Raw genomic sequence first — 27,285 nt, forward strand, 5'->3', positions numbered from 1 at the left:
ATTATTATCATCATTATCATTATTATTATCATCATTATCATTATTATTATCATCATTATCATTATTATTATCATCATTATCATTATTATTATCATTATTATCATTATTATCATTATTATCATTATTATCATTATTATTATTATCATTATCATTATCATCATTATCATTATCATCATTATCATTATTATCATTATAACTATCAATATTAGAATTTGATGAGAATTATTTGAGAAATAAAAAATTTAAAAATTTAAAAATGTGGAGATAAGAAATTTGATTTTTGTTTACAATTTGTATTCTAATAGTTACTAGTAATGTAATATATGTAATGTATATAATGTAAAATATAAATAGATATATAAATGACAAAATTTTTTCATAAAATATAAAACAATGAATACATTCATATAATCCAATGAATAATTGGCAATTTGTATTATGATTTCTGAAAATCTCATTATTTTATGACTTTTTATTTTATGAATGTAATGGATTATTGAATCAATAACTATTATCACTACGAATTTAAGAAACTAAAAAAATAAAGAACTCCAAATTAATGTTTCTTTAGTCAAAAATTAATATTTTATGTTTTGCACTTTTTTTGTTAATTTTGCTATTATTTCTATTTAAATAAGGATGGAAAATTCTATTATATTTAAATAGAAATATTAAATATATTAAAAAAATAAGACCCCCCCAAAAAGATTAATTTAATCTTTCCTGATAATTTAGTCATATGTAATGTCTTCCATTATTTCCAAAATATTTTGTATATTTATTACTTCTAATTATATAAATAATTTAAATTTTAAAAATATAAATATCATTTTCTTTACAGATATTGAAATGACATTGAATGCTCTAGATCATGCTATTGGATATTATGGAGTCTGTCAAGAAGTAGAAGTTACAGTGCGAGCTGGTCCAGGAGGATCTGGAGGATTAGATAATTTTTTAGAAGCAATGAATCGTCTTTATAATGCTCAACGTTATTTTCAAAAGAATAATCCAAGTTCTGTAGAATTAGAAAATGTAACAAGTTTATTTGTTGTTGGTTTAGATGCTTTATATGCAGAATTTCATGACATTTTAACTAGACAAAGTAAACCAATTCTTCCAATTGTTCTTTTGGATTTAATTGGTTCAGATGAAGATACTAGTGGTGAGGATGCTCCACAATCTCTTTGTCAATTATCAGAAAGTATTTTAGGAGATTTAGTTAAAATTGCAGCATGGTTAGAAGAGAGAGGACATCGTAAACATGTAAAGATTTATGCATCTGTGCGTTCTGCAATTGTCTTAAGATCTCTACAATTATTAAAAGAACATCAAAGGAGTGCTAGTGGTGGCAGTACACATGCAGGAAGTCCTTTACCAGTAAGAAATTTAAATAACATATTTTTTGTGTATATATCATAAATATTTAAAATTTTAAATATAAAAATTGTATTATATTTTATAGAAAACAAAATTTGGAAATAGACATTCATTAGGAATTCAAGAAATTAGTGGAAAAAGAGCTTCTAAAAGATTACAACATGCTTTAGAAAAAAAAGCTAGTAGAATGTTGTTAAAAGCTTCTCAAACTACTGGTTTGGGATTATCTTTAACAACATCTAGAAAACCACCACCACAGTTATCTGCACATTCTGTAGAGGATACAGCACCAGATGAACAAGAAATGGAAAATTATCTTTTATTAACAGTTGGTCTCCATAAACTTATGCAAGCAGAACGATCACTGGTTGCTAAAATTTTACCAACTAGTTTGCAAGCACAAGTACTAGAAGCTACAGTACGCGAAGCTATGGATCTTGTAGCTCATGATGGAGAAAGTATAGCAACTCGTGCTAAAAGATGTATTATAAGACGTGATTTTTCCGCGGTTTTAGTAATTTTTCCTATTTTAAAACATCTTGGAGAATTAAAACCAGACTTGGAACGTACTGTTGAGGGTTGTGATTATGCTCTTAGATCAAAATTTACTTCTGTGCTTAATACTTTAAATATAACCGTATGTATAATATTACACAATTCCTAAAATTTATTTTAAATTATTATATAAATTTAATAATATAGGGGGCAAAAGCATTGGAAGACTTTGCCGAAAGTGTCAGAAATGAATCCAATTCAATTTTACCTAAAGATGGTACTGTAGCAGAAAGTACAAGTAATGTTCTAGTTTTTTTAGAACAATTAGCAGAATATGCAGATACAGCAGGAGCTGTTTTAAGACGGAGTGCTGATATGGAAGGTGCAACATCTATGAAACAAACAGAAAATATGTATAGAACAATACTTGGCACTTATATTAGTTGGTATCCATTTCTTTATATCAAATATGAAAATGTTATAAAATTAATTAATGTTTTCATTTTCATATTTAGAAAAAGTATTAGCACAATTAAATTTGGTGCTTGTAAGTAAAAGTGATACTTCATATTCGGATATTGCATTAAGAGCTTTGTTTCGTTTAAACAATCATAATCATGTTATAAATGCTTTACGTCGTAGTTCATTAATGGAACTTTTATTATTATCAGAACCAAGTGCAGAACAAACATATTATGATCTCTTATTACGTGATAAGGCTAATTATGTTTCTACTACTTTTGCAAAGGCACGCACTTATCTCGAACAACCGTTTGATGAACCAGGTCTCTATTTTAATAATTATTTTTTAATATAAAACAAAAAAAATCTATATATATTAAAAATTTTCTTAAATATAATATCAAGTATTTTTAATAATTAATTATATAAAATTAAAAAATATTTTGTAATAATATAAAAAATATATAAAATTATATAATATAACAATTGCAATGTTTATCAATCATGTAAGCACAGAAAAATAATTTATGAATTTTATTATTTTTGTAGAACCAGGAGCAAAAATTTTGAAAGAGAAATTTTTAGGATTTACAAGAGAATTAGAAGAAGTTGCAAAGTGTCAACGTTCTTATTCTGTACCTGATGCTCGATTACGAGAAGAATTACGAAAAGAACTTCAACAAGCTATTGTTCCTCTTTATAGAAAATTTTATAATAAATATCGAGGAATATCATTTTCTAAGAATCCTGCTAAATATATAAAATACACTCCTGAACAAATATCTATTTTAATTGATACATTTTTTGACACAACGGCATAATAAATAAGTAGAAAAATTTAATAAACACCCATTTAATAAAGCATATTAGTTACAATATCTATGATATTTTTTATGGACTGAATCCCCATTCCCCGGATAGATTGCACAGGTCAGTGGATCTGCGACGATTGAAATAGATCTCGGTCCAGCCCCACTTTATATATATTTATAATATATATATAAAAAACAAGTAACGTCCGATTTAAATTCAGCAGCTTATGCAAGTAAAATAAGAATGATAGGAATACAATTTGAACTTTTACCATTTATGTACAATTATTTGTTATAGAATAATTCCTTCTTTCTTTCTCTCTGCACTCTTAAACATTCATTCATACGTACTAATTTTCTCTATCTCTCGTATTTTTTTCTTTTTAACCATGTTGTGCGTATTAATTATAGCAAAATTGCAGCAACATGAAAATAGAGATAGAGATAGAGAAGTGAAATCACACTTGTATCGCTCATTTCTAAGACTTACATGATTATCTTATTTCATGGTATGTATCAATCAATTTAATTAAAAATGAAAATCATTTCATATGTTTGCAACTGCATATTTACAGAAAGAAGATAAAATTTACAATTTATGATATTTCAATTAATTATGAATTAGAAAACAACTTATTCAAGAATTAAATTTTTAATATATTAATTTTTAATACTATTTAATAATAAATCAATTTCTTTATTTTTTATATCAAAAATTTGAGAATATAATTATATTTCTTGCATTTGAAATATACAGTGCAAATTTACATAAAATGGTTTACCTCTTTTATTAAATTGATTAGTATTTAGTGTGCTGATAAACACACATACGTAATAATGTTTAATTTCTTATAATTCATATGTAATAACTAATATTAATAACACACTCTAATATACTGTACATTATCAGTTCTGTTCTCATTTGGCTTTCTTTCTCTCGCAAGAATATTTAGCTAATGTCCAAAACACTTAAATTGCGTATATTCTTTCTTCATCTGTTTATACGCATTATATAAATTGATTTGTGCGTTTTTATGGCAGATGCTTTGTAGAGAGATGGACCGTATAACGGGGTTTTTTTAATAGAAGTTAGATGTCCTGCTGCAATCAAGTCCGATCGGAGGAAAAATAGTACATTTGCTCCACCGTCGTTGGACATTTAATATTATAGAAGGAAACATCTGCGTTTTGGTTTCACTTGAAGAACAGGACACAATACTGCGCGAATTGCTTCATCAAATACTGTTTTTAATCCTTTTTGAGTAAGAGCCGAACATTCTAAATATTTTACAGCACCAATTTCTTTTGCCATGGATAAACCCTATTTAATAAATTATAATTATAAAATTAATAATTAATTAATTAATAATTTAAAAATTATTATAATTATAGATAGAGGATAATATATAAAACAAATACATGCCTGAGGATATGTTATTGGTGCAAGTTTCTTATCTTTTAATCGCTCAATTGTTTCTTTATCTTCGCGTAAATCTAATTTAGTTCCTACTAAAATAATTGGAGTAGCTGGACAATGATGACGTACTTCTGGATACCATTTTGCACGAACATTTTCAAAACTGGCTGGGTTAACGAGAGAAAAGCAGATCAAAAAAACATCTGTTTGAGGATAAGACAATGGTCTTAATCTGTCATAATCTTCTTGACCTGCTGTATCCCATAAACCAAGATTTATTGGTTTACCATCCACCATGACATTTGCAGAATAATTGTCAAATACAGTTGGAATATATTCTCCAGGAAAGGCATTGGTAGTGTAGCTTATAAGGAGACATGTTTTACCTACTGCTCTGTAGAAATTAATCAATTAAAAATAATTAAATTGATTATATAAAAATACATTATAATTTTGATAACAAAAAATTAATCACAAATAAAATATAAATAAAAATGTTATATTATCAGATAAAAAATAATAAAATAATACAACTTGGGTTAAAGCTTTCAAATAAAAAATTATCTAGAAATTGATAATTATAGAATAATTATATTATTCTGATTTTGTATTAACCTTCAACAGTGAATAGAAAAATAAAAAAAATTACAAAAAAGTATAACGGGTGTGGTACTAGCTTTTAAATATTTCTTGATCAGAAAAAACCAATCGCCAAAGGCTACTTTGATGATTCTTGATCAAGTAATATAAATCAAAAATAGAGAAAACAAACATATCGCGAAACATTACAATAGGTTTTAAAATACTCACCCGTCTCCTACGACAACACATTTAATAGCTTGCATCCTGAAGGTTGGAACCGTTCACAAATAGAAATATCTACGTAAATTCGCAGGAAGGGACTCTAGTTCGATTCGACAGAACAGGAAAGATCAAGAGAGACAGACAAGGAATGGAAATATCGTAAAATAGAAAGAGAGAATATATAAAGGAAATAGGCGTAAGAGAGATAAATAAGTAGTGTCAAATGTAAGATAGAAAAAGATCATAAAATGGAAGAATGAATAAATTAAAAACAAAGAGAGAAAAAGTTAGATGAAAAAGTATAAATATTCATGTAAAAATATAAAAAATGGATAAATAAATATATTATAATATCTTTGATGTCCTTGTTTTATAATGTTTTAAAACGAAGTTGGGGGTCTTTCGTTGAATGCAGCACTCCTGACCTCAATATGTGGCCTCAATAACGAACATATACTTAATGAGTTTATTTACTTTACAATAATCAAAACGATGCTTCTATAAGTATAAAAAATTTTAAGTAAATTCTTTATTTTTCTATTGTTTTTATATAAATATTATTTTGAAAACATATTTAATTAATTATATTTAATTAAAAAAAATTCGTTTAACTAGAGGATCAGATATACATGAAATAATGGTTGAAATGACAACCAATGCAGTGTAATATATTTGGAGGGGATTTTAACGAATGCGCATCAGTTTAATAAAATTAGTATGCATATAATTTTATGAAAATGTGATAATTTTGAGATCCATATTTTAAAATTATATAATATAATATAAATAAAATTATATAATATAAATAAAAATAATTAACAATTTAAATTGAAAATTTTTTATTTTGTTGCAATTTTTTTAAGAATTTTTTTATAAGATCTATTATTTATGAAATATTTTTATTAAATTTTTATTAAATTTCAGTGTTTAATAAAACAAAAAATGATTTATTAATACTAATAAAATTAAGTAAAATAGTAAAATATAATTTTACAATGTTATACAATATATAATAATTAAATAGATTGATTATATATATTATATATTGATTATTATATTATAATTCATGTTCATACAAATTTTTTATCATATATTTAATTTCATTTAATTTTTTTCAATATTTCATAAATAATTCAAAAAATTTAATTTATGAAATAATTTTTTTTTACAAAAACAAAATTTTTACAAAATTTTATATATATAAATATTATATATAAATAGATATATATATTAACAAAGAAATTTTAATAAACTGTAAAAAAATATATAAATATATTGATCAATTATAGATATATAATAATAATTAGTATATTATATAATTCATTTTTTTATTATATTTTAATATAAATTTATAAATCATTGATTTTATTGTACATCTAAAAACTTTTTATTATACATCTAATAATTACATAATGATAAATATGGTAATGATACTGGGTGTGGCCATATAACCTAGATATTATAACCAGTGTACTAAAATTCTATGTATAAAAATAAATAAAATATTTTGTTCGAAGCATTCTTTCGGAAAAAATTGAATTTAAAAAGTTTTCATATAAAAAAAAATTTATCTAATTCTTGAATGGATGACTAGATTATTCATAGAAGGTTGTTATAATAGAAAAAATAAATAAAAAATATATAATAAAATTTCTTTTATTATATATTTATATCTATATATTACTTATATATTATATATTAAATTTTTATATCTAAAATCAAAATTGTAGAGAAATAGTCAAATATTTCTATTTGACAAATTTTTAAATTTTCTACATTTCTCCTATATTACTTAAATTTCAGAATCGATTTTTTCGAAAACAAAGTTATTAAATGACATATTATGCGATTATTTTTAAAATTATTATTTATTAATTATATTATCCATCTAATATATAATTTCATATAAGTATTGTTTTATAAATTTCATGAAATTTTATTTTTTTTTAAATATATTTAGTCGCGAATAAAATATTTTTTGAAAATTTATTAATCCTATTTAATAATAATAAAGATTATATTAATTATAAAATATTACACAAAACAAAACATTACTTTATTAGAAAAATGTATTTAATATATCAAATCAATAAAAACTTGTAATACAAACAATAAAAATTCTTTTTAGATTATATATTTTTTTATTCTTCATTTATGAATTTAATTTAGTACATTCAAAATATATGAAATAAATGAAAAAAGAAAAAATATAAAATAAAAATGAGTTAAGAAATGCGAATACTACTTCTTCCAATTATTGTTATTAATCCATTATCTTGTAACTCTCTTAAAGCATCTTCAAACATATCTCGGGTAATCAACTAAAAAACAAAATTGTAATAATAATTCTTGCAATAGATAAAATATATTAATAATTCTTACAATTTTTCTAAATTGTAACTCATTATATTATAAAAATATATATATACTAACCAATTCAGAAGATTGCTTTATTTCAGCAAAAAGTTTTTGTTGACTAAGTATATGAATTTTATCCTTTTTTTCAATAAGTTTTTGAAGTACATCATATAATTCCTTCTTTTTTTTTCTAGCTATTGAAGATATACCTGTAGTTAAAATACTTATATCTATTTTGCCACTTAATGGATCAATTGCAGATTGTTTTAAAGCTTCTCTATGCAACCTATTTTAATAAAAATTAAATATATTACAATTTAAATATATTATGATTTTTATTTATTACAAACCTCCATGCTTCTTCAACATCTTGTAATTCCACAATAGAACTGAGTCTTATTTTAGCATGTGCTTCAGATAAACGTATCAAAGATTCTAATTGTCTAGGATAGGCTGTTATTTGTCCACGTCCTCTTCCAACTCGTCTCATATCAACATAAGCTTGTATTAGTCTTTGTTGGCTTTCTTCATTAAGAATAGGATGAACATGTTCTTTTGCAAAAACTATATAATCACGAATAATACTTCTGCTTACTTGTTCATCTTCATCTTCTTCTGATGTTTTATAATATAAAGATACCATGTGAGTTGCAAGTTTACTATCATATGTATCACTTTGTGGATCTAACATTAAAAAAATTAAATCAAAACGAGAAAGTAATGTATGTGGTAACTTCACATTTTCGACTACCTGAAAAAATATACATTTTACAATATTATGACAAAATTAATATGATAATGTATCTATTAAATTGAAAATATTTTTTGTATTTATGAGAAATAAATATATAAGTATATATATACAAAATGTAATGAAAATAATATACAAAATGTAATATGAAATATATTTATATTTTTATTCATAAATATAAATATAAATATTTGTAATTTATGATAATTATGATAAACATATTCAATTGTAAATAAATCAATTGAAATTTTTTTGTTATATATTAGTACATGATAAAGACATAGTATATAAAATTCTTAAAAATGATTAGTATATTTTTCATCAATTCTTCTTTTCGAAGTTTCTTTTTTGTTATTATATATAGCATTTATATACTATTTAATTCTCTTTTTATACAACTTCAAAATAACATAGTTTAGATGATGTTTATTTTTAAAATTCCTATTTAAATTTAATTTTATTACAAAAGGTTTTCATTATAATTATCATTTCTTAAAACAATATATACAATCGGAAAATGATAATGAATAAATTATTATATTTAATTTGTAATAATATATATTATATATTATATATGTGATATATGTGATATATTGCATCTTTTCGAATTTTTATTAGTGAAATATTATTTTCTTTAAAAGATATATATATATATACAAGATGTTAATATATTTGTAAAGATTTTAGAAGTCAAAATAAAAAATTGATATATCAATTAAAGTTTATTTATTAAATTATAAGCAATTAAAATTTGCGTAAGATAAAATAAGATCAGAAATTTAATTTAAATTTAAATTATTTATAATTTAATATAAAACTGATATTTATATAATTTTCGTTCTAGCAACTTTGTTCTGTTTCAGTTTTTAAATGTGTTTTTAATATTTTCATGAATATTAATAACCTACAATTTAAATAAATATTTAAAATAACAAATTTAATTTATTAGTAATTAAAATTACTATAAATAAATTATTAAATTATAATTATAATATAATTATAAATAAAATATTAAATAAATAAATATTAATAATTAAGTAGTTATTCAATATTTAACGTTTTGTTTGAAAATAATAATGAATATTCGTATCAAGTTTGTATCATATCTAGAACATTTTTCTATTTTTTTTTTTTATATTTTTTTGATCTAATATGTAATTTATATAAATAAAAAATTATTATATTTATAATACATATTTACATTTACATATTATTATTTACATTTATATTTAATAATTTATATTTAATATATTATATACATTATTATAACATTATATTTATATTTTATTTATATTTATATTTATATTTTATAATATTTATATTTATATGTATATATTATATACATTATTATTAATATTATTATATAATACTATAATTATGTATTAATTATTTATTAAAACGATTAAATTGTTTTATTACTTCTATAGTTAAATATAGTATAAAAATATATTTTATAATTACTAAATCTTAATAAATTCATCTAAATTTTCATTTTCTATTCATTAAAAGAAAAGAGTAAAAAATTATAGATTTGTTAAAAAATTGAAACTGATCATTAAAAGAAAGAATTAATAAAAAATATACTGTAATTTGAATAATAGAATAATATAAAATAATCATGTACATAATGTAAATGAATCATGTACATGATTTATTCTTTGAAATGATATAATATACCGTTTTATTCTTATTCCATTGAGATTCACATGGATTAGCTGCAGCAAGTATACTAGTTCTCGCATTTAATTGACAAATAATGCCAGCTTTAGCAATACTTAAAGTTTGCTGTTCCATTACTTCATGTAATACTGATCTTGCATTTTCATTCATTTTATCAAATTCATCAATGCAACATATTCCATTATCTGCAAGTCCTAAAGCTCCTGTTTGTAATATTAATTGCCCAGTTTCTGGATCTTTTGTTACATAAGCTGTTAAACCAACAGCAGTGGAACCTACAACATAATATATTATAAATAAAATATATACAATAAATATTATGAAGATTATATTTTAGTATTATATTTTATATTAACATTATGAAATCTTAATAATAAAGAAAATTATAAAAATTTTCAAAAAACTATTTAAATAATTATATTATACATAAAAATTAATTTTTATTTCTATTTTTTATTCTCACATATTTATTATTTATCAAAAAAAATATTTAGAATTAATAGTATTTTGTATATATATTTCACTAATATTAAAAAATATATATATTTTTAATAAATATTAATAAGAAATATTTAATTATGATAAGTTATTTATTTTATATTTATTTTTTTTTACCTTTTCCACTAGTATATTGAGATCGTGGTACTAGATTGTAAATGTATTGTAACAATTGTGATTTGCTTGTACCTGGATCACCACATAATAATATATTAATATCAGGTCTAAAATGTTTGCCATTTACAGTAGAAGCCTTTCTAGTTCCACCAAATAATTGTAATATAATTCCTTTTTTTACATCATTATTTGCATATATACTAGGAGCAATATGTCTTGCCAATCGTTCATAAATATCTTTCTTCTGTGACAATAATTTTAAAGTTTCTATTCTTTCTGGTGTAAAATTATGTTCTTTACCATCCTCTTGATCATATAATCTATAAATAATTTAAAATAAACGATTAGTGAAAACAAATTCTTTAATTTATTTATTTATATTTTTCTTACCGTTTAGAATCATGTTTTCTAAAATGTACTACATCGATATAAGTTTTATAAATGGCTTGAAAATTATGTTCAAAATTAGGTTTATGTGTTGCTGCTCTATAAATTCCAGTAACAGAAACTCTATCTCCAGGCAATACTGCATCTACTAAATTATTATGTGCAAATAAAACAGTAGTATGTGGAGTTTGTCCTTGTGGCATTTCATCTGGAGCTTCTTGTAATTTAATCATTTGTTTATCAGAAAAATGACTCAAATTATGTACTAAAGTGAAAGAATATTTATGAGTGCAATGTGCACAAACTGTAGGCTCTTTTGTTTTTCCTTTTTCAATTTCTACTAAAGTTGTAAAAGCACAAATACTACATTTAAAATAGGCCTCTCGCATTTGTGGAATTAACCGTGAAACTCTAATTACCATTCCTGGTATAGTAATTAATTGATCTACATCAGAAGGATTTAATTCTCTCATAGTTTTAATTTTAGCTACATTAAAAGGACGCACTTGAATTTGATGTTCTAGAACTGCTGCTGGAAATTTTTCAAAAAATAATTCATTTGCTGCCATATCTAGTGTTGGAATCACTTCTTGAGGATACGAAACTAATTGTTGATAAAGATGTTCATCAAATGTTTTCACATGAGCACAATTCACATTTAAATATGGTTCTTCTAAGGTATGTATTTCTTCTAGTTTTTGAAGATATAAAGGTTCTGATAGATTCATATTTTCTGGTAATTCATCATTTTCTGCATTTGGATCAATAAATTGTTGAAAAAATAATTTAAATTGTTCTTTGCATTGATTTATAACTACATTTGTACCCCAAACAACCAATTGAGGTCCTGCTGTATCACTTTCTGATGTACCATTCTGTATTTCTGAAATCTATATTTATAAATTATTAATATTATTATTATTATCATTAATATTATTACTATCATTATCAATATTATTGTTTATTTATTATATATTTATCCTATAATAAAACTTATGACATATAAATAAATAAATAAATAAACTTATGACATATAGATATAAATAATATTATCAAAATATAAATATATTTTTTAAAAATTTTCAATCATTTTTCATATAAAATTAAAAAATATACAATATCTATATTAAAAAAAAATCATATTATTTTAAATAAAATAATGAGTATAATAAAATTAGTCATCATCAACTTACAGGTTCTTGCATTGTAAATTGACGTAAACGTTTATCTGTATTGATGTCAGGTCTATGTCTAAGTGGAGTCCCTCGAATTCCACTTCTTGGAGTTCGAATTGATCCTAATGAGCTTGGTGTACCATAATTAATTGGAGAAGATAATTGCAAACCACTTTCTGAACCATGAATTGGACCAGAATGGTCAGTAAAATGATCACCAGAATCAACAGCACTTTCATGTTCAGAAGAAGCAACAATTGTAGCACCTCCAGTAGTACCAGTAGTACCCCATCTTAATGGAGTTTCCACATTATCATTATCTTCATTATGGACAGCATTACCTTATACATAAAATTTATTATATGTTTTATTTATATTATGTTTATACAATACATTTATTTAGTACTATAAATAAAAATGAATATGAAATAACCTTTAAAATAAATACTTACGAGGAGTACCAAAAGCAGAAGGAGATCTACTACTTTGTATTTGTCTTCTAGGAGTTCTTCCAGGACTATCTGTAGCCGATAATCTTATAGGACTTGACATTGTTTTTCATATATCTTTAAAAAGTTTCTAAAATGTGAAAAAAATATTAAATATTTATTTCCTTGCACTTAAGATTTCTTATTATTGAAACTGAAAACTCAAGCATCAACTATTTAATTCAGCCAATAATAATTTGAATTTAGTGTCATGTGATTTATAGCCAATCAGAAACATCAGAACTAACAACTAAATATTTTTTTTAATTTTATACCTATTTTAAGTTATATTTTCATATGAGTATTATGTTAGTAAATTGTGATTTAAGGTTATGATACTAAATAGTATGATTTTTATCATCATAATATTGATTTAGTAGCATAATAGTCATATGATAAAAATCATGATTTTTTTATCTTATTTTATCTTATTTAATTATGATTTTTATTATAACGTAAAAAAACTTTTGCATATAAATTAAATTAATTTATAATTATATTGTAAATTGCAATATAAAAAATTTTATACACTAGCGAAATGTATGAGTCGAATTTGGAATAACTACATAATCGAAACACTAGTCGATAGTCATTATTTCAATTTATTTATATAAATATTCAATGAGGAATAAATGAGTTCATTATTGAATTAATCAATTGTGATTTTTTATAATTAATTTTTTAATTTAATTCGACTATAAATTTTATCGATTGATGCTCATGATAAACATGATAAAACAAAATATAATTAATGTTTTTTTAAAAAAATTAATTTAATATTTAATTATAAGTTATTTCATACTAAAATAATTATAATTTTTACTGAAAAATATTTTTAAACAATATAAATGAATTTTCAACGTAATTTTATAATATTTATATGTTGGAAATATATGCTTCAATTATTTAAACTAATTCAAAAATATCCTAACATTTATAATATTTTTGCCATTTTTCTTCTTTTTATTAAATAAAACTATCTTTTTATGATATTTTATGATTAATAATGCTTTACAATAATCATAAAAAAATAATATTTTAAGATAAAATAATATATATATATAAAATAATAATCAATATTTTAAGATTATTGTAAAAAAATCATTATCTATTATTGACAAAGAAATAGATACATAGAATTATAAATAGAATATTTTAAATATTTATGATATATATATAATTACAATAATAAATTGATTTTTTAAATATTTTTTTTATTATTATGACAAAGATCACTCAATTTCTCTAAATTTGCCAAAAAAATTGATCGATCAAGTGAGAATGCGTATTTATATACATGAATATATATGAATCGAATATTATAATATTTATTTATTCTTTCGATCATCCTAAATTAATTTTTAAATAATAGAGAATTAAAAAAATGAAATTTATAAATTCTTTTTAATTTTTAAGATTTGAATATATTTTTCTATTTATATATTGCAAAATAAATTATGCATGAAATATAAATTTATGCATGAAATAAAAAAATTTAATAAAAAGATCAATCTTTTATGAATAAAATATAAAAAGAAAAAGAATTAGTACTTAATTTTAATTGTGTTTAATATCTAATTGTATTATTAATGTATTATTATTAATGGAAATAAAAATTGTATGTAAATATAAACGAATGTAATTTTTATGAAAATTTTTAAAAATTTATTGTATATTTTAAAAAATTTCAAAATTAAAAAAATAATAATAAATCAAAACTCTTTTATTTTCATATGAACTATTATCTATTTCAATTTCAACAAAATTTCAAAAATTATAATAAAAAATAATTAATTTAATGTATAGAATAACTCGTATCGAAAGAAATTCTTACGAATATTTAAATAAACTAAACTTCTGAAACTTATGTAAGTATTTTTTATTTAGATTATTTATTTTATTATTTATTTTATTTTTTATTTTATTTAGAAAAATAATTACCATGTTTTTGTAATTTTTTTCTACAGTATATAAGTTTGTGATATTATTAAAATTCTCGCAAAAAAAATTATTATTTTTAATCTCATTATTGTTTTTGAACTATTTATAAGTTAGATATAGAAAATAAATAATAAAAAAATAATAATTAAATTAAATCATTGCAAATGAATATAATTGCTTTATTTCCAATTTTAAATTCATATATGTTTCAATTTTTAATTTTGCTTGCGATCTTAATTCGTACATGCAGACAATGAAATATTCAACAAATAAAAAATATATCAACTAAAGAAATCATTTATTTTCATCATTATCTTTCATTTTTTATTTTTATTTATTATATATTATATATATCGAATTTATATTTTTTTATTTTGGATATTCATCATAAATGATTCATCTATAATCAAAAAATAAAAATTGAAATTTATAATATTTATTATCAATCAATAATTGAATTTAATTTATTAATTCTCAAAATATTAACTAGTGAAATAATAAGTATCAAATTAAAGCAAATTTAAATTTTTATGTGTACAATTACAACAAAAATACATATTATCTAAACAGTTATTCATTTGTTAATGAACAAATTTAGAATTATTGATATTTCGTTATTCTATTCATTAAAAATAAAAATTGGTTTTATTTTAGATGTTTATTTTAAATGAAATATAAATTTACATTTTTCACTATGAATGAATCATTTAGGATACATATCCAAAATGAAAAATTTAAATTTATTACACTTTTAAATTTATAAATTATTACATAAAATACAATGTAAATTTATTACATAAATTTTTTCCAATATTTAAATCTATTATATATAATATTTTATTATTTTCATTATTAAATTTTAGAAAAAAAAATTTATATGAATCGCAATTTTTTTTTAATTTTTATAAATAATATAATGCCATTTGGATTTTTATCCAATCTGATTGAATAACAAAAATACCAAAGGCAATAATTATAGTATACATATCATCACAAAAATCCCTAAAAATATAAATAATTTTTAAATTAATGAATTTTGATAATTCATTCTATCATTTCAGATTATGTACATCAAAATTTAATTTTAAAAAAATGCATAAAAAAATATAAGAATTTGAGTATTTTTCTTAAAATTTAGCCAGCTTTGATAGCTTTTTGATAATCATATGTAAATCATATATAAGTTATATATTTTTATTTCATGAATACGTTTTTTATTTACGAATTGTTATTTTTTTATGAATTTTTGTTACATACTTGAATACATATTTGAATAAATATAGAAGAATGTTAAATATTAATTTTTAAGAAACAAAAAATTTCGCTAAAATTCGATGTTCAAAAAAAAAAATGAATTCGATTAATTGTTTTGTGCTACGTGTTTATTTATATACATGTATATAACTTAAAAATACTGATTTTTAATTTCTTAATATTTGTTACACATTTTGTTATATATATGTATGTATATATTTTGATAAAACATTTAAAATCATAATTTTTAGAATAAAATAAGTTATAATATATATGCATATGCATTTTTTATTATAATATCCAATATGCAACAATATGAATTAAAAATAAAAATATATGAATTAAATATTTAATTATATTAATATTTTTTTAAGAAAGAGAGTATTATTATTATATATTATATTATTATATCATATTAAATATTTTATTTAATATTATTTATTTAATAGTAGAATAACTCAAATTAAAAGAAATAAAGCGTATACACATTATATATATGTCAAGAAATATATGTATCTTAAAAGACAAACACTAACTATTTAGTTATATCTATTTACTAAAAATTACTTATAAAATTATAGAATCAATAATAAAAATTATACTTCAATATTAAATATTTATATAAGTTGGTACTTCTGAAATTTAGCAGTTGTTCAAGAAGCCATAAATCGACGAAAAATACTAACGCAAACGAAATATAGAAGATTAGATTAACTTTAGAATTTAACTTATATATTTAAACTAAATATATAGTTAATGATATTTTATCACTAGCATTGTATAATATTAATATATAAATGAACAAAATATAATTTAATTTATTATCAAAAATATTTTATAATTCGTAATTTAATATATGTAAATATATAATCTATCATATAATCTATCATATCAGTGTAAATTATAAAGTATTTACATTAAATATTTTAAAATATTAAATTATAATTATTATAATTATTTACTTATTAAAATTTTTATCTTTTTAAAATAATAAAATACTTTTTTCTATATACATTAAAAAAAAAGTCATATAAATTATATATATTATTCTATTTTTAAACACAATTATATTATGGACAAACCTGTATCATCAGATATTGTACTCATTGCGGGTAATTCCCATCCAGAATTGGCTAATCTTATTGCCAAGTAGGTTTTCATAAATATATGTTATGATAATTTATATAATAATAATTTATTAATTTATTAATTTATATTAACTATTTTATTTTATAGTCGATTAGGTGTTAAACATGGAGGATGCTCTGTATATCATAAGTCAAATCGTGAAACTATGGTTGAAATTGGAGATTCTGTAAGAAGTAAAGATCTCTATATTATACAAACAGGAACAAAAGATGTAAACAATAATATAATGGAGCTTCTGATTATGGCATATGCATGTAAAACTTCTTCAGCAAAAAATATTGTTGGTGTCATTCCATATTTACCTTATTCAAAACAATGCAAAATGCGTAAACGAGGATGTATAGTTTCTAAACTATTAGCAAAAATGCTTTGTAAAAGTGGTTTAACACATATAATTACAATGGATTTGCATCAAAAAGAAATTCAAGGATTTTTTGATGTACCAGTCGATAATTTACGAGCTAGTCCATTTTTATTGCAGTATATTCAAGAATCTGTATGTAAAAAATACCACTAAAAATAACCATTATAGATTTTTTTAATTTTGAATTTTATTTAATCAGATACCAGACTATCACAATTCAGTGATAGTTGCAAGAAATCCTGGTAGTGCAAAAAAGGCTACTAGTTATGCAGAAAGATTACGTCTAGGAATAGCAGTAATTCATGGAGAGCAACGTGAAGCAGAATCGGATATGAACGATGGACGTTATTCTCCACCTGCATTAGCTTCACGAACAATGGAAGTTGGTGTTGGTGTTCCAATGCATCCTGCTAAAGAAAAACCTCCAATTAATGTTGTGGGAGATGTAGGTGGGCGTATAGCTATTATGGTGGTATGTAAATTTAATAATAATATATATAAAAATTAAAAAATAAAGAAATTATATAATTATATATTTATATCAATTATATGAAAAGAATTTTATATTTTAGGATGATATGATAGATGATGTTCAATCTTATGTAGCTGCAGCAGAAGTTCTTAAAGAAAGAGGAGCATATAAAATTTATGTTTTAGCTACACATGGACTCTTAAGTTCTGATGCTCCAAGATTAATAGAAGAATCCCCAATTGATGAGGTATTTTATATCTATTTAAATATATATATATATATATATATATATATATATATATATATATATATATATGCATGCATATGAATATATATTTGTATATATAATAGTAATTGGTTAAATTTTAAAATTTTCGAAAGTCAGCATTAAAATTAATGAGTGTATTTTGATAATATTTTTTCTTCCAGGAATTAATTCAACAAAGTGAGTTTAATTTGATAAAGTGAAAAAATAGATATAAAAATAGATATTTAGAAGAAATAAAATAAATAGTACATTGAGCAGCGATCAAGAACTGGCATATTAAAAAAATGCTGTAAGATAAAAAAATTATGTAATAAAGAAAATTTTACTTTTTGTAGTTTTTGTTAAAAGATTTATGAAAACAATATCAATGTATTGTTGATATTTTTCAATTAAAATGAATTCAAATACGATATTTAAATTAAACTAATCTTATTATTTAGATAATAAATTAATACTATTAATAATTATCAATAATAATTTGATTACTAATAAAACTAATCTGATTTCTATTGTTTTTTGAATTCATTTTAAATAGAAAAATCTTTGCTGTTCATTGTTATTTTTTCGTAAAGACAAAATTAAAATTACAGAAAGTTTTTTTTATTGAATAATTATTCATATTCTGATGATAATAAAAAATTTTTTGAAGTTGCGATTCTTGATCATTGCTGTTTGATTTTGTTCTGTATATATATATATATATATGGTTATAGTATATAACCATATACTATGTACTATATACTATTTTATTACTTTTCTTGCTTTTCTTATTTATTGATTTTGAACTGAAGTTTGAAACATGAATAGAAGAAACTTGGAAATGAGTCTTCAAAATTTTTTTAAAATTTAACCAAACATTGTTATATATTTTTTAAAACTAAATCTATAATTATTATTTTTAGGTTGTTGTTACAAATACAGTTCCTCATGATGTTCAAAAAATGCAGTGTCCAAAAATAAAGACTGTTGATATCAGTATTTTGCTGGCAGAGGCTATTAGGCGTATTCACAATAAAGAATCTATGTCATATTTATTTAAAAATGTCACTTTAGAAGATTAGAAACTATGATGAAATAATACATTTTAAATATACTGAGAGTTTCTACATTCAAGGACCATATACAAAACATATCTATCGAATTTTGTTTATTATTTTATTTTAAAAAAAATTGATCATGCTAGTCTCATTTAATTTAGATTAGAAGTAATTAAATTGCTTCATAATTTCCATATACATTTTTAAGTTTTTATGTATGTAGCTTAGAATTGATAATTGATAAGTTTATGTAATATATATATGTGTGTATACATATATATATATATATATATATATATATATATAAATTTTGATTTTCATTTTAATTGTATATTTTGATCTATAAAACCTACAAGATTTATATTGCATACTTGAAAAGTATATTTAAAGATGGAGTAATAAACATTATTTTAGTGTATAATAACGAAAATTTAATAAAAAGTAAAAGAAAAGCCTTTTTTTTCTTTTAACTTGAATATGATTATTATATATGTATACATGGTTACTAAATATTTGGATTAAAGCAAATAAATCAATAAAAACGTTGCTATAACAACAGATCAAATATAATTTTAAAGTCAACAAACAATCTCTTAAAATTGCTTAAAATTTTTAAAATATTTTAAGTTCTTAGAATGTCTGTGGAAACTCCGAATTATGAATTGACTAGGATTTGTGTTATGTTACAATCAGAAGTAAAAAAACGACGAATACAAGGTTTAAAAGAAATTTTTAAATTATTAGAATTAAAGCAATCTGAAAATGAAATATTGCAATTATTCGATATTATTAATAAATCATTATTAAGAATTTTAAATGATTCTGTAGAAGAGTGTCGTGATCGAACATTGGAAATTATAAAATTATTTATAATTAATTTAAAACCGAATGATAAATATATCATGTATTTACTTCCAATTTTATCTAAAAGATTAGGTTCTTCTGAACAAATAGAAACTTCAGAAGAAGTTCGATTAAAGTGCATTATATTATTAAAAATAATAATATTGAAATATGAAAATTTATTAGCATCATATATTGATGATTTGACAAAAATCTTAGTACAAACTGTAGCAGATAATTATCCACTTGTTAAAAGAGAAAGCTGTGATTGTATATCTGAATTTGCAAAAAACTTATCAAGATATTTCTATATACAATCTCAAAATTTTGTAAAACCAATTTTGAATAATTTTACACATCAACACTATAGAATTAGAGTTGCTTCTGTAAAAACAATAGGAGATTTAATTCTATATGGGAATACTAATAAGTCTATAGAAGAAGTAACTACATTTTTAGCAGGACGATTGTTTGATCAAAATGGTCTTGTAAGAATAGGTATTTCATTATTTGTATATATATATATAAATATTAATAAGTTATTAATAAGTTATTAAAATTATTCACAGCGGTAATAGAAGTATCAGGTTGTTGGCTTTTGAAATTAAGAGATCGATATAGTTGGTGGCACAAAATTCTTCCATTACTTTTAACAGGTCTTCATGATGAATTAGAAGAAATTAGACAAAAAAGTGCTACCTTTTGGGATGCTGTAGGACAATTGTATATAGAAGAAAATCAAAATGATGAAAAATTAAAAAATAAATTGGATTTTCTTACCAAAAATCCTCATCATTATCCTAATGGTACATATAATATATTATAGATATTTATATTTATGTTATTATAAATTTTTTGCAGTTATTAGACCAAATTTAGGATGCCGTATGATAGCACAGCAATGTTTCAGTAAATTGATAAATGGAATTAGCTTAGAATTAGAAGATTGGATTGCAGACATAAGAGTACGAACTGCACAGTTACTTTGTGTATTTATTTTAAATATAGAAGAAGATGTAATACAACATATTGGAAAACTTTTACCTCCTATGTATCGGTAAATATATATACTAAATTATACATTATTAAAAAAAATTAATTATTAATAAATAATTATTATAATTATATTATTATATAATTAATTATATTATTATATAAATAAAAATAATTATATTATTATATAAATAATTATTATAATTATATTTCTAAGATATATAATTTTTTATTAGAGCTTGTAATGATGAAGATAATAGAGTTGTAGAAAATATAGAAAGAGCAGCAGAATATTTAGGATATTTTGTATCACCAAAAATCTATTGTAATTTGATAATTCCTACTCTTGAAGAAATTCCATCTGTAGGTCACTTAAAAGTATTTTCTGCAATTTTAAAAAGTAGTGAACGTTGTATGCTCCTTCCATTATTAGAAAATATTGGAAAATTCTTACAACAGCCATATATCTGTCAAAGTAAAAAAGGAACATATCAAAAACAAATAATTTCTTGTTGCTCTTCTTTAATTTCAGTATGTAAAGAGGTTTGTCTTGTTACTTGTTACTCTTACTTGTTTGTTTATTTAGAGAGATTTTTAAGTTTTAAATTTTTTATGTTATTTATAATATATTTAAAAATTTTTAGGATTGTAAAATTATATCAAAGGAATTATTTATAATAATATTCACTGTCTTATCTATGACACAAGAAAATTTGATAAAATTAGAAGCACAAAAATTATTAAATATTCTTGCTAATATTAATTCATTTGATAATGTTAAAGAATTTTATTATGAAAATATTGATCAATTATTTTCAATATTTTCTGATTATAAATCATGGTCAATTCATGATTCAGAATCTCAAATTTTTTGTGCATGTTTAATTTATATGAAACAAATTTTGGCTTATAATATAAACATTATTTTACCAATTTTGAAAGAAACTATGACAAATGATGCTGATCCTGAATTGAGATTGAAACATTTTATTTTATTATCAGAATATTTTAATCAGGGATCTTTAAGCGAAATTATGGATTTGAAATTTTCTAATCAATTTTTGAAAGATTGTATACTTCCTGGATTAATTTGGAGTGCAGGAAAAACTGCTGAAGCTATACGTACAGCAGCAGTTTCTTGTTTATGTATTTTTTTAGATAAATATGAAAAAGATTCTATAATGAAAGAAACTATAGATTGTGATGAACAAAATATTTGTTTAATACTTGATGAAATAATTCCTATTTTAATTAGTCTTGCAGATGATAATTCTAAGAAAAGTAGATTTTATTCTTTGCAAGCTATGTATCTAATAATGTGTATTAGAAAACAATTTGATCATCTCACAGAAGAATATGTACATAAAATATATCCTGTACTTCTAAAAAGACTTGATGATGGATGTGATGATGTTAGATTAATATCATTAGAAGCTTTAACAGAAGTTTGGAATGCAATACCTAAGAATTATGATTTACATTTTAATAAAGGACATATAGATACTTTATATACTACAATTATAATATATTTGGACGATCCAGAAAGTGAATTTCGAAATATTATATTAGGTAGTAAATTATTTAAATCAAAAATATATTTCAATGTAAAATTACATTATAATATATTTTATTTATTAAATGTTTTTTAGATAGTTTAAAAGAATTAGCCAAAGTACACCCAGAATTATTATATCAAAAACTTCAAAAGTGTAAGATGAATTTTAGAAATCAAATAGGAATAGAGATATTAATAAAACATTGTCAATGTATTTTAAGAAATAAGTAAAATTGATAGTTATCATAGATAAATATTGTGTTAGATAATACATTCATTAGTTTTGATGTATAATTATATTAATATATCAAATAAAATATTATTATATATATATATATATATATTATATTATTTATTATAAATTCATATTAACAATTTATTAATTTATTCAAAATAATTTTTTTTAATTAATATATTTAATTTTAAGGTTAAATTAATTAATATTTTTTATCAAATGATATAATATAATAGTATTTAATTCGTATAAAATTTGTTATTTAATTTAATACATTAACAAATAAAAACAAACTTATTTATACAAAAACGCGGGAAAATAATCTATAAATTTAAAGAACATACAAAGTTCATAAGAAATTTTGAATATTTAAAAAAATAAAAAATTAGGATAATTAAAATAATAAATTTAATAAAATTAAAATATTCCTTTTTCATAAAATATTATTTCTTTTCAAAATTATTATAACAAATAAATACAAGGAAAACTTAACCTCAAAAACTTAAAACAGGAAGTACCCGCCCTTTTGGAATCGCCATATTGTCCATGTCTTCCGCTTTCAGAGCAAATCATAGAAGGGGTGGCAAACAGGATTAAGGAATTGCCAATAATTCTGTGCAAGTTTTCATTTTCTAAGCTTCATCTTATTATTTTATAATTATAGTAAGTACACACACACATATTGCTTAAATATTCTATTTCTTCAACTATAAAATATTTTTTATAAACATTTTTAACTTCATAAATCTATCTAAACATTTTTTACCTTTCTGTCACTTTCTCATTATCTTCTTAATATATTATTCACTATTATTTTAATCGAATAATTATTTAGTATTTTTTTTTAATTTGTTAATATTATAAAAATGTATAGAAAATATAAAATATGTATAATTTACAATTAATTTTTTAATATTTGAATTTTCTAAAAATATTTTCTAGTAGCATATCTATATGGTGATTTATATACGTCACAGAATGTATATAAGTATTGATATTCGAATTTTGAAAATTAGTTATAGATAAAATTATTATAATGTTACATTAATTATTTTTAAGATTTAAATTGCTTATTAACTATTAATTGAAATTAATAATTAAATTTTCTATTATTTTCATAATGTAATAAATTTTTAACTTAAAATATTTTTATTAAATAAATATTCATAAATATTTATTATATATCAAAATAATATCAAAATATATAATATTAAAATATAATATAAAATAATTATTGAAACTCTTTATATATATAATATTTTAATATATTTTTTTTAATTAATGTATTTTTGTTATTAGTAAATATGTCAGAACTTAATACTGATCACGTTGACTCTGTAGAAGAAGAATTGGAAGTGGAATCTAATTACAAACCTCCTCCAGAAAAAACAATAGAACAAATTTTAGAAACAGATAAAGAAGATGAAAGTTTACGTAAATATAAAGAAACACTTTTAGGAGAAGCCAAATCTGGAGGTATTGTTGTAGGTACGTATTTCATTAAATATTTAAAATAAATTATTTAAAAAAAATAAATAAATAAAAATGATGATGGTTTAAAATTTTATAGATCCAAATGATCCTAGAAAAGTAATAGTAAAAAAATTAGCACTTTGTGTAGCAGATCGACCAGATATGGAATTAGATTTAACAGGTGATTTATCTCAATTAAAAAAACAAACATTTGTAATAAAAGAAGGTGTCAGTTATAGAATCAGAATTGATTTCATTGTTCAACGTGAAATTGTGCATGGTTTAAAATATGTTCAAAAAACTTATCGTTTTGGAGTACCAGGTAAATTTTTATAAAATAATAATATTAATATTAAAAATATTAATTATATTTTAAGATTTTCAATATTAACTCAATATTTTAAATTATGTTTATTTTGAATTATTAATTAATATATTTTAAATTATAATTTTAATTTTATATTTCTCTCTTTAATGCTTTCTTTCCTAGGTGTTACAGGTATCTTTAAAATATTATATTAATTATTATAAATATAGGTCTAATTTGTTTATTGTTAATATTTTTATCATATTATCTTTTTAGTGGATAAGATGATGCATATGGTGGGTTCTTATCCACCAAAAACAGAAATTCAATCATATACTACTCCAACAGAGGATGCACCAGCTGGAAAAGTGGCACGTGGCTCTTATAGTGTAAGCTCCTTGTTTACTGATGATGACAAACATGAACATCTTAAGTGGGAGTGGTCATTTGAAATTAAGAAAGACTGGAAAGAATAAACTTTCTTTCATAATAGGAAGCTGTACAACGATCGCAATTAAAATAAGAATGCCAAAAGGAACTCTAATTTTTATAGATATTCAGTCATACTGCGATGCCATAACTGTATTTTTTAAGTAATAAGAGAAAGAGTAACATTGATATTTATTTAGATACTTTTCTTAAATCGTAAACCTTAAAAGTGAATAATTGTGTATATGAATATATACATATATACACGCACATACAAAAATATGTATACGTGCATATATATTTACATATACATGTATATGTAAATACGTGTATACACATACATATCTAATCATGTAGATTCTATTTTATAATCATTTAAATTGTGCACATCAATCAGTATTGAATTGCCTTTATACTGTTGTTATCTGTACACACTTTTTAAAAATTTTCTTAAGATTCTTTAGTATTATATTATTAATATTTGTACTGAAGATTATTCTCTCTTGATTCAAATTTCTTAATATATTTTCACTAACGAAAATTAATGACAAAAAATTATTATTTTAAGTAATTTATCTTTTAGCATATAAAGTTAAAAATTTGAGATTAGAAAAAATTAAATTTGCATATATACATTATTAATATAGAAAATTTTAATGGTGCACTCTAAATATCTAATTTTTTATGTATTTGTTATTACTTTTAATTATATTCATTATATTTATACAATTTTAAATTGTTTTGAAACATAAAATAATTTTCTATATAATATAAAAGTTTTATGATCACTTATGTATCACGAAATTATAAATTTAAATCATAAATTAATTTTTTAAAATTTATAATATAAAGTAATAGTTTTTTTATAAAGTATAATTGTTTAGAAGTAATTTTATAATGTAAATTAATAGGAATTGCAATAAGTATTGCAATCATAATTGTAAAATATAATAAAAATAAGAAGCTTTCCAGTTATAGTTTAAAAAAGACAAATTTAGTATAAAAATTTTTCTTTTCTATTTTTCTTTATTATACATAATATAATAATATGATAATACTATATATGATATGATATGCATTTAATGAATCCCTTTTTGAAATTATGTATAATACAATATTAAATTTTTAATTAAAGGGACCCAAATTTATTATAAAAAAATGTTATTATAAAAAATATTGTCAAATTTTTTATCATTTATATTTTCTATAGGAATAATAATGAACTAAAATTGATATTTTTTTTCTATTTGCTGTTTAATATTACACTATATTAATAATGATATAACAGAAGATAAGAAACATAAGATTAATAAAAATTAAAACCAAATAATTTTTTAAAACCAAAAAATTGAAAAACGAATTTTGATTAAGAATGTGTAAAAAATACATTAAAAATACGTTTAAAATTATTGTCTAGAATTGGATGCTTTTTTTAAACTTGTAATTTTAAGGTTATACACAAGTAAAATCTCGAAAAGAGCAAGCAATAAGAAAATGAATATTAATAAATTTTTTGTAATTATATTTTATTAAATTTCATTACGATATTCCATTTTAATGAAGTATATTTTATGTAACTATATATGGTATTGAACGTTGTGCATATAGAAAGTTCATCAAATCTTATGAATTCTTTCTGTCTCTTAGAGATACTGTAATTAAGATTTTATAAATATTTGCAAAATAAAGATGTTTCTTTTAGAATAATCATATTTTATATTATAACAAAAATTTAATAATAATAAATTATTATAATAAATATTCATGTTAGTAAATAATTGTTACTTGGATTTATAAAATGACGTAAAATTTAATTAGTAAAATAATTTAAAAAAGAATTATATATAATACATTGAAAGGAGAAAAAATTTCTTTGAAATAATATATAATATAATATATAATATATAATTTTTATACTTTATTAATATTAATATTATGTATAAAATAAAATATTTATTTTTTTTATATTTCATTATAATTTCATATTAATTATATAATTTTTCTTAAATAAGTACATAATTAAAAATGATTAAAATTATAGATATTATATATAGAAAGATATTATATATAAAAAATTATATATAGTAATATTAATTTTAATAATTTTAATTATTAACTTTAATAATTATTTTTAGTTTCTA

General features: G+C 20.8%; 6 protein-coding genes across 9 annotated transcripts in view; 4 read left to right on the top strand and 2 right to left on the bottom strand.

The window, feature by feature from the left end:
• LOC122714435 (exocyst complex component 7) overlaps positions 1-3,215 on the top strand; it is a 5,781-nt gene extending 2,566 nt beyond the window's left edge. The window contains exons 3-7 of the mRNA XM_043935756.1: positions 842-1,380; positions 1,466-2,017; positions 2,083-2,317; positions 2,391-2,660; positions 2,887-3,215. Coding sequence (XP_043791691.1) covers positions 842-1,380; positions 1,466-2,017; positions 2,083-2,317; positions 2,391-2,660; positions 2,887-3,158 — 1,868 coding nt within the window. The 3' untranslated portion in view covers positions 3,159-3,215. The remainder of the gene's footprint in view (positions 1-841; positions 1,381-1,465; positions 2,018-2,082; positions 2,318-2,390; positions 2,661-2,886) is intronic.
• LOC122714437 (ras-related protein Rac1) lies at positions 3,175-5,941 on the bottom strand. Its single transcript, XM_043935757.1, has 3 exons — positions 5,377-5,941; positions 4,573-4,960; positions 3,175-4,470 (listed from the first exon to the last, which is right to left on the bottom strand). Exons 1-3 carry the CDS (start codon positions 5,409-5,411, stop codon positions 4,315-4,317), a joined length of 579 nt encoding a protein of 192 aa, XP_043791692.1. The 5' UTR covers positions 5,412-5,941; the 3' UTR covers positions 3,175-4,314.
• A 1,548-nt stretch (positions 5,942-7,489) lies between these two features.
• Positions 7,490-13,230, bottom strand: LOC122714539 (DNA replication licensing factor MCM4-like). Of its 2 annotated transcripts, XM_043935967.1 has the most exons (9): positions 13,100-13,230; positions 12,789-12,915; positions 12,355-12,677; positions 11,165-12,051; positions 10,775-11,094; positions 10,157-10,434; positions 8,079-8,479; positions 7,804-8,014; positions 7,490-7,691 (listed from the first exon to the last, which is right to left on the bottom strand). In XM_043935967.1, exons 2-9 carry the CDS (start codon positions 12,886-12,888, stop codon positions 7,596-7,598), a joined length of 2,616 nt encoding a protein of 871 aa, XP_043791902.1. In that variant the 5' UTR covers positions 12,889-12,915; positions 13,100-13,230; the 3' UTR covers positions 7,490-7,595. The 2 variants fall into 2 exon arrangements, with proteins under 2 accessions (XP_043791902.1, XP_043791901.1); XM_043935966.1 differs by lacking the exon at positions 13,100-13,230 and having other exon boundaries at positions 12,789-13,036.
• Positions 13,231-16,946: 3,716 nt separating this feature from the next.
• On the top strand, positions 16,947-19,506 carry LOC122714541 (phosphoribosyl pyrophosphate synthase-associated protein 2). Of its 2 annotated transcripts, none has more exons than XM_043935969.1 (5): positions 16,947-17,168; positions 17,256-17,664; positions 17,732-18,004; positions 18,105-18,251; positions 18,434-18,563. In XM_043935969.1, the coding sequence occupies exons 1-5, from the start codon at positions 17,092-17,094 to the stop codon at positions 18,470-18,472; spliced, it is 945 nt and encodes a 314-aa protein (XP_043791904.1). In that variant the 5' UTR covers positions 16,947-17,091; the 3' UTR covers positions 18,473-18,563. The 2 variants fall into 2 exon arrangements, with proteins under 2 accessions (XP_043791904.1, XP_043791903.1); XM_043935968.1 differs by lacking the exon at positions 18,434-18,563 and adding an exon at positions 19,175-19,506 and having other exon boundaries at positions 16,952-17,168.
• Positions 19,507-19,719: 213 nt separating this feature from the next.
• LOC122714454 (dynein axonemal assembly factor 5) lies at positions 19,720-23,035 on the top strand. Of its 2 annotated transcripts, none has more exons than XM_043935785.1 (6): positions 19,720-20,650; positions 20,722-20,958; positions 21,014-21,209; positions 21,382-21,688; positions 21,790-22,714; positions 22,795-23,035. In XM_043935785.1, exons 1-6 carry the CDS (start codon positions 19,945-19,947, stop codon positions 22,929-22,931), a joined length of 2,508 nt encoding a protein of 835 aa, XP_043791720.1. In that variant the 5' UTR covers positions 19,720-19,944; the 3' UTR covers positions 22,932-23,035. The 2 variants fall into 2 exon arrangements, with proteins under 2 accessions (XP_043791720.1, XP_043791722.1); XM_043935787.1 differs by having other exon boundaries at positions 22,799-22,864.
• Positions 23,036-23,499: 464 nt separating this feature from the next.
• LOC122714480 (rho GDP-dissociation inhibitor 2) lies at positions 23,500-25,339 on the top strand. The gene is made up of 4 exons (XM_043935841.1): positions 23,500-23,598; positions 24,235-24,423; positions 24,506-24,730; positions 24,992-25,339. The coding sequence occupies exons 2-4, from the start codon at positions 24,240-24,242 to the stop codon at positions 25,189-25,191; spliced, it is 609 nt and encodes a 202-aa protein (XP_043791776.1). The 5' UTR covers positions 23,500-23,598; positions 24,235-24,239; the 3' UTR covers positions 25,192-25,339.
• Positions 25,340-27,285: the final 1,946 nt, after the last annotated feature.

Source organism: Apis laboriosa, unplaced genomic scaffold (genome assembly GCF_014066325.1).
Source record: "Apis laboriosa isolate Shangri-la unplaced genomic scaffold, ASM1406632v1 scaffold30_cov140, whole genome shotgun sequence".
NCBI lineage: Eukaryota > Metazoa > Arthropoda > Insecta > Hymenoptera > Apidae > Apis > Apis laboriosa.